Source organism: Copadichromis virginalis, linkage group LG8 (genome assembly GCF_057382275.1).
Source record: "Copadichromis virginalis isolate Kocher_CV1m ecotype Utaka linkage group LG8, C_Virginalis_male_GT1.1, whole genome shotgun sequence".
In the NCBI taxonomy this organism is placed as follows: domain Eukaryota; kingdom Metazoa; phylum Chordata; class Actinopteri; order Cichliformes; family Cichlidae; genus Copadichromis; species Copadichromis virginalis.
In genome coordinates, this window is record NC_140625.1 from 14,061,315 (window position 1) to 14,069,107 (window position 7,793).

Genomic DNA, 7,793 nt, shown 5'->3' on the forward strand with positions numbered 1-7,793 from the left:
CTCCGCACCTCCACGCTCACATCGGCCCCGGAGAGTGCAGAAGCTGTATTCTCTTATCATACGCATCAGGATAAGAGGGTACAAAGTTATGGAGGTTATCAGAGGTAGATTATTATTTGTTTTATAGACTTTTTTTTACTCACTGAGATTTAGGACATCGGCAGTTTGGAATAATCCTTTTTTCCCCCTCCACCTTACTTTGCATCATCCATCCAACATGCCCGGCTTTGGGGTTTGGATTTACGCAGTGTGGATTTTACTTTTTTGCCTTTTCCACGTGAGCCTTTCAAACTATTCCGAAGACCAATGCAGCTGGAGAGGCAGGCAAGTATTTCACATTTGATCTGTGGTGTGTGTGAGTGTGTGTTCACTGGGCATGATGGAAAAGAGGATTTAAAAATGACCGCTCAGAGACGCTTACAGGTGCCTCCTGTTCGTGTGGTCGGTGTTTGAGTGAATGCGACAAGTCGAGACTTGTCACTGCGGTGCAGTTTAAATGTTTGCGGGGCTCTGCTGCGATTGCGCCTCTGGGGTGTCTGCGGGAGGCACGCAGGGTCAGACGGGCAGGAGACTGAAAGATTAAATCACATGCATGGAGAAAATATACACATGTGCAGCTGTTGGAGGCTGCTCTTTACTACAGACATGTTTTCAATATATATATATATAATTTTTTTACATATATTTATAAATTCTAAACACTACAGTTGAGTGTAGATGCCACTCAGGGTCATCATCTCTGCAGATCTGCCAGTAGGCAGCGCCTTGTCTGAAACTAAAGTTGACTTTTAATGACATTTATTCACCAGACATCAAACTTTTATTGCTGATGTGCAGTGATCACATTTAATCCCCTCTCCCTCCATCCTGCAGCTGTGTGCAGATGTTTCAGGAAAGTTTGGCCTGAACAAACTTCATAAAAAAACTTTATTTAACCTTGTCTCCTCTCCCTTTTCCTCCTGCTCACAGCGGTTTGTCCCAGCAGCAGGGCAGCGTGGAGCAGATCTCTCTCCACTGCTCCGAGGGCACACTGGACTGGCTTTATCCCAAAGGAGCCCTGCGCCTCACCCTGTCTCCGCGCCTGCCCTCCATGGTGGTGGGCCCCAGCGGCAGCAGCTCTGGGCTCATCACTGCCTGCGTCAAGCCCTCTGAGGAGTTCCACGGAGCCCAGCTCTACCTGGAGAGAGATGGGGTCCTCGAGCTCCTGGTAGGAGACCGCCTGGAATCCTCCCCCCCGCCGAGGGTGCGCTGCTTCAGCCGCCTGCCTGGGGAGAGGGTGGCCCTCTTCCTGCAGGCTACACCGCATCAGGACATCAGCAGGAGGATCGCCTCATTTCGCTACGAGCTGAGAGGGGACTGGACAGCTCGCCTGTCCCTGGACTCCCACCCTATTAGCACTGAAGGTGAGTAGGTGAGAGCAGGTTGCACGAGGTCTGCCGTGTTGGTGCTGAAGAGGGTCTTGCTTAAGCTTGAACCTTTCTTCATATTATTTGTGTTTATGAATCAACATTTCCTCCATGAGTGGCTGCGTAACACCTTAAAGTTCACAGGTTTGTCCAAAATAGTACTTTAGCTGCATGCAGTTCTTAAATCTGTAAAAGGTCTTTTGTTTCCTTTCTGTAAAATTGGCAGATGCGAGTTTGTGATTCACCACTGACGATATTATTACCCCATAAAATCCTCTTTGAGGATGATTCATAACTGGGAACAGGCCTCTGCGGTCTGCATGGACTTTCCACGGCCGTGCAGAGAGAAGGAAGTGGCCAAACTTTTCCCCCAAAGGGTTTGAAGTAGGAGAAGGGGAGCGGTGAAGTGGGGAGGAGGGGTACAAAAGCCCAGTATGTGGGGCTTTCTCCAGAGTCCAGAGCCCTTTGAATGGCTGGCGCATGAGTATTCTGGGATTACTGCCGTTGTCTAGGCAACAGGGAGGCCTCTGCCCAGCTGAGATGCTCCCCTCTTTTGTTGAGTTGCCTCTTGTCTGTAGGAGTTTTACCCCCCCCTCCACACACACACTCACACGGGCACACACTGATTAGGTTTGGAAGTGGGGGGTGCTGTGGACTGGAGAGGAAGGAATCTCATTTATCAAGAGGTTTTCCAAAGAACCACAAGGAGAACTTTTAAAAAAATGCCAGAACTTTTTTTTTTTCCACAGTTGAATCAGTGCAAACAGTTTTGGTCTGAAGCTTTTCTGGGCCTGATCAGTAAATCCCGCTATGAATCTTAGTGTCTTAGTAAGGCGCCAAACTATTTTTTAAAGTATTTTTTAGTTCTCAATAAAAGCTGTCAAGCCTCCACAGAAAAGTACAGGATTTTCTAAGAAGTTGGATCGGGCTTCTTTGAAGTCCTCCCCCCTCTCCCTGGCCTCTGTCTAGGCTTTGATGAGATGTGACTGCAGACACCCTGAAAGGCTTTACGGGGGGAAGTTTCATTTGGCCTGGGGTAGGAGAGCCTCACACCTTACAGCTCCTCTGGACCTCCGCTGCCAACTGGAAAAGTAGCAGCTGTTTGTTACAGGTTTTTCTCCCCTTTGTTGCTGGGGTTTTTTTGGGGTTTTTTTTTGCACAGTTAATGGTTTGGATCACATTCCTCTGCATGTGATCTGCAAATGCACTGCCTGATTTCAAGCACATTAGCCTACAGGTTTCTTTCAGGAGTTGAGAGTCTTGTCTAAGGTCACCAAATGACTCCAGCTTTCTTTTCTTTATTTTGTCCCTCCAGACGCCTGCAGACCCTGCAACAACACTGAGATTCTGATGGCTGTTTGCACCAGTGATTTTGGTAAGTCACTACATATACATCAAACCAGACCTCTGCATCTTAATGACGTGAGATTGGCTCAAAGACGTTGCCTCCAAATGTTCCCTTAAAAAAAGGAAAGGTTAAAGGTGAAATAGCAAATCCCCCCCCCCCACAGGCACCATAGTGGACTAACCCCAGCATCACCCCCCTAGAGAAGGAGTAGTGGACTAATCTGCAGGCCTCTGATTGAGCTGTAAAGGGCTGAGGAGAAGTAGAGCTGACTGAACAAAAGTTCATTGATTAGTACGCAGGTCAGGGACTTCTTAAGGATTTTTATCTGTTGGTAGCTCGCAGACTCTGAACCAAGGCTTAAAACATGCATTGGATAATTATTCTGGAAATGAGCTTCAATGTTAACCTGAATATCCTCCTAATTTGCAGTGGTGCGAGGCAACATCAAGTCAGTGGAGGAGGACGAGAACTTAAGAGCGGCCGTGATCAAGGTCAGCGCCACCCGCGTGTTTCGCCAGAAGTACACACTGTTCACCGGGAACAGCCGCCTGAGCAGCCGGGGCGAGATCAGGACTCTGCTCCAGTGTGGCGTCAAACCCGGACCCGGGAGCTTCCTTTTCACCGGCCGAGTCCACTTCGGCGAGGCCTGGCTGGGCTGCGCTCCGCGCTACAAGGACTTCCAGAGGGCTTACACCATAGCCAAAGCAGCCCAGCAGATACCATGCGAGCTGCCCGTAGACTGAGACAAAAACTCAGCTCGTCTGCTACGCAAAATTGGAAGCTGTGCTGAGCGCCAGGCCAAACTCAGCCCTGTTCCACGTTCGGGAAGAAGCCGAGACGGGCGACTGTCGGCTCGCGTAGCCTTCCCAAAGGCCTGAGGAGTGAAATGGACTTTTCAGACACCATTTCAGTGCAATACGCGGTCACTTGTTGCAAAGAGCCCAGTGGTTTTCGTGACACTGAGGGGGGACACGGCTGAAACGAAGCTTAAGCAGTGATGCCATAAAGATGGTCAAAGTAAAATGATGTAATGATGAAAAAGCTTTCCATTAATTCAGGCCTACTGAGAGTCATCGCATTGAAACTTAGGGAAAAAAAGAAAAGCTCTATAAAAAGCTCAAGGCTATCAGCTGACATCCTGTGGAGCGTACGCCACACAGGTGTTGCTGCGGTCTATTCATAATGTCTTTTATCAGATAATAACAGGACAATGTGATACTTGTCTTCAGTGTTAGTTTTATGAAGGAGATTATATAAGTCCACGCTAAGAGAAACATTAAAAACAACTTGCACTGAATGAAAGGGAATGATCTAGAAAGTGTGATGCCGCAAGCACTGAAAACCAAATAAATGTTTAAAAAAAAAAGCAACTATATGTAGCATAGTGAAACAACTGAGAATTTAATATATGTTCAGATAAATGCGAGCACGTACAACAGTAACAAAGCTATGGCTACCCAAGCAGGTTTCACAGCTCGATATAGTGCTGAGAGCACCTTCCTATTGTAGCCTGTCTGAGATTCGTTTCTGCTTCCGTGAGGAGACGCAAACTTTATAAGTCATGTAAGATAAGACGTGTTTAATTTGCATGCAATATTTCTGCAAAACTACAGCTGACTGGACTGCCTTTGATTTTGAAGAGTATTTAAACGTAAAGAGCAAAGCTGCTTGAGTCTTGCCAAAGCAGATGTAAATCTGACTGTTGTCCTATCGCGTTCTGCTTTCTGCTCTCACATACTGATGGAAAGTAAATGCTACTCGACTCTTTATAATCAGCAAACTTCATACACTGATGATAAAAGTAAAAAACCTCTCATTGGAAGGACATTACTCTGGTTGGACGAGGTTAGCTCAAGAAAACAATAAAATATGCATTTAATGTGTGAAATGAGTTCTGTAAAGAATGATCTGATGTGCACTATATCACCAAGGAGGAGGGGTTCGTACCAAATGACCATAATCGGCTGACACGGTATGCCTTTAATGCGTACACTGCCATTTTTGTGTGTAAATGTGAATATAATGTGATTGTAAATATGTTCATAAGAAAGTCTAGAAACAAAAGCATGAAAAAAGTATTGTCTCAGTATTGTGGATTATTTTTATGTTTGTCTGTGTTATTAAAATATTCTGTTAAAAAAACAGATTTCAGATGTGTGTGTTTGAGTGTTTTTCTTTAACTTTTTAAGGTTTTCTTACTCTACTGAGCTTTTCGTGCTCCCTAATCCTCTTAGAACCAAATCATTAAAACTGGTCAGCCTCCATTAGAGCATGTAAGGCTTCTTCCGTGGCTACCTTTTCTCAGAACATAAGTCACTCCAAGTGCTCATGAATCAGATTCCTGAAAGCGCAGAACAAATGGCGTGGCCGAAGAGAGCGAGAGGGCCTGAAAGGGTGGAGAGATTTAGGGACTGTTTGGGACCCTGAGGGTATTTGGACAGGGAAGGGAAGGGAAGGTCGAAAAACAGCGAGAAGAATTCTGTTGTCTTCGGCCTCCCGTTTTTAGGACAGGAAGCAATAAATTGCCATTAAGGGAGTGGCACGGCAGGCCCGGCTGAGCTGAGGTGCCACACAGTCGCCTGCTTTATCCTGACCGCGTGTGCACGAGGAGACAGTTGAATCAATGTGTTTTCCACTCTGCTCAGAGGTCGAGTTGCTTGGAACATGGATAGATGAGGAATCACTGTGATCACTGCTGCATAAACACCTCCAGAAAACTCTCAGATTTACTGTGAGCTGTAAAGCCATGTGGAAAAGAGCAGCTGGGGGAATTAACCTGGTGCTTAAGTTTAATTGAAAAGAATGCTTCCCATGTCTGGCTGCACTCCCGTAGAAAGGCACAGGTTTGGCGCCACTGTCTCAGGAGCTGATGTGGGTGAACCTCCAGCCTCCCCGACCATTTACTGCCTCAGTGCCCCTTTATAACATCCTTTGGCTGGGTGGCCTCGAGCTGCCAGGCTCTTCACACACACACACACATAAAAATACTCAGCCCCCTCCCCTTCAGTCCATCTGAGCTTACTGCTGCAGAGCTGATAAGCCAAAACAAAGAGCACTCAAATTATATTCCCTACCTATACATCATGTGACATTTTGACAAAGCTCAATTTCCTGCATTGTTGTCACTTGTCTGTGACCCCAGGTTGAACCCCTTAAAAGGACACAGTTACACAACACAGTTACACTGCTCAGTTTAAATGCACACAAACAGAAAAAAAATCCCAATAAGACTTTGGGGATTGTCGTCAAATATCCTCTTTTGATGGCAGCGACTCCTTCAATGCTCAGCTTAGCAAAGCAGGAAGCACTCAAGAAAGGAGAATCCAAAGCAGTGGGAGAGTGTTCCAGGGTGCGGACTTTAGAGGGAAGTGGCCGGAGACAAAGCTCCAGAGATGAGAGTGCAGACGGGGGGAAAGGTGCGCCCAAACACGGCACAGCAGAACACCCCACCCACTGCTGAGGCTCAGCACAAGCTCTTCCTGTTATCCAGCTTTAAAAAAAAATCTGAGGATGACTCAAACTTAATAATAAACCCGGAGGTAGTTTTGCAGTTTTCCTAATGTGAAATGATTCTGGGGATTTTTGACACAATCGCAACATAAGGCCTAAATATATGCAACAGCACTGCTTTCGGCGTTATAACGTAGTTTTTTCTTGTTTCTTTGTTTTGTTTTTGGCTATTTATTAGAGCTGAAACCAGCTTTGCTTCTCTCTCTGTGGTTGTGTAACTGCCAGATCATCAGCTGCGTTTCTTACACAAACTTTCGGTACGCTCGCTGCCAGATCTCTAAGTGCGGCTTCTCACACTAATCCTTCATCTGGATCCTTTTTCCCTCGCTGGAGCTGTCTTTTCACGGGTTCGTCATCTAATCTTTTCCATAACTTGGGTCCACAGCTGCTGGTTGTTGTGCTGTCGTAGATCTAAAACAGTGGTTGCGATGCTCTGACACACACTTGACAGCGATCTCAAACCTCAGTCTCTTTGTGCCAAACGGCGCTGAAGGCTCTTAAATGACCTCTGAAGCTCTTCGGCCTCTATCCCAAAGGCTGTTACATTTTTTATCTGGTGTATAAGCTGAGGTGATGAGTTACACTGTTGCACAGGTTAGGTGGTCAAAGAAGTGATGAAGACACAGCCAGGGATTTCAATGTGCTTTATTTTCCCACAGATGCAAATGGTTGTTCCATAGTTCACGGTAACTGAACATTAGCTCGTACAAAACTTGGTCCATCCACCTCTTTGTTTGACTCGGTGGTTGTGATTCCTGCTGCCTCTCCATCAGCTCGGCACCAGCTGAGGATGAGTCCTTGTAGACTTCTATGACCACATTTTGGCTTCCCAGATTCCCAGCTGACAATTTCTTGTTCCCATAACACCCCGTAACAGCTGGAAGAGGTGATTTCCAAAAGGAAACTTCACTTCATGCCATGCTGATATACGCATGGAAAAACCTCTACAGCAACATGCAACAGTGTTTTTTAAATCACGATCTTTCTGCACTGAGCACTTTGGAAAAACTGGTAAGTCCACAGAGCGGAGCGACATTTGGGAGACAAAACGTAGAGTAGGCAGTTTGGGTGGGTTGAGAGGTCAAAGCAAAATAGAGAACAAGTGTTTAGCAGTGCAAGAGCATGTTTTTCTGCCCATGTTATCCCTCTGAAGTGCTAAAGGGTGGAGAGCGAGTAGCACCCTTTGTTCCTCGAGAGGCTGCAGATGGCTTTAATCCCTTCCAAAATGTGCACTGAAAATCAATCAAGACAGGGTGGACATGGTGTATGAGGTTGGAGGCGGGCCCTGCCGCAAAGAAACACAAGTTGGGTCAAAGAAGCGTCTTTGGTGCTTTCCCGCCAAAAAAGAAAGTATTGTAAGAAAAGACAGAGGGAATGAATTGCAACCCCCTCCAGCGAAGGCTCGCTAGCACCGCGTCGAGCTGAACACAGCTGGGGCTGACATCGCCGGCAGGGGGTACAACCACAAAAACCTCCACACACTGACATCACACCTTAATAATGCCACTTAGGGTCACTCAGTGCTCAAG

At 46.5% G+C, this 7,793-nt stretch overlaps 1 protein-coding gene across 1 annotated transcript; it reads left to right on the top strand.

The window, feature by feature from the left end:
• metrn (meteorin, glial cell differentiation regulator) lies at positions 1-4,905 on the top strand. The gene is made up of 4 exons (XM_085465994.1): positions 1-324; positions 970-1,403; positions 2,722-2,781; positions 3,184-4,905. The coding sequence occupies exons 1-4, from the start codon at positions 218-220 to the stop codon at positions 3,495-3,497; spliced, it is 915 nt and encodes a 304-aa protein (XP_085322120.1). The 5' UTR covers positions 1-217; the 3' UTR covers positions 3,498-4,905.
• The last annotated feature ends 2,888 nt before the right edge of the window (positions 4,906-7,793 follow it).

What these genes read in the sequence shown, in the direction of transcription:
- metrn (XM_085465994.1), top strand. Translation starts at nt 218, where the DNA reads ATGCCCGGCTTTGGGGTTTGGATTTACGCAGTGTGGATTTTACTTTTT. An exon ending in CAATGCAGCTGGAGAGGCAG is followed by an intron (nt 325 to 969) that starts GCAAGTATTTCA and finishes TCCTGCTCACAG; the next exon opens with CGGTTTGTCCCAGCAGCAGG. An exon ending in TGTTTGCACCAGTGATTTTG is followed by an intron (nt 2,782 to 3,183) that starts GTAAGTCACTAC and finishes CCTAATTTGCAG; the next exon opens with TGGTGCGAGGCAACATCAAG.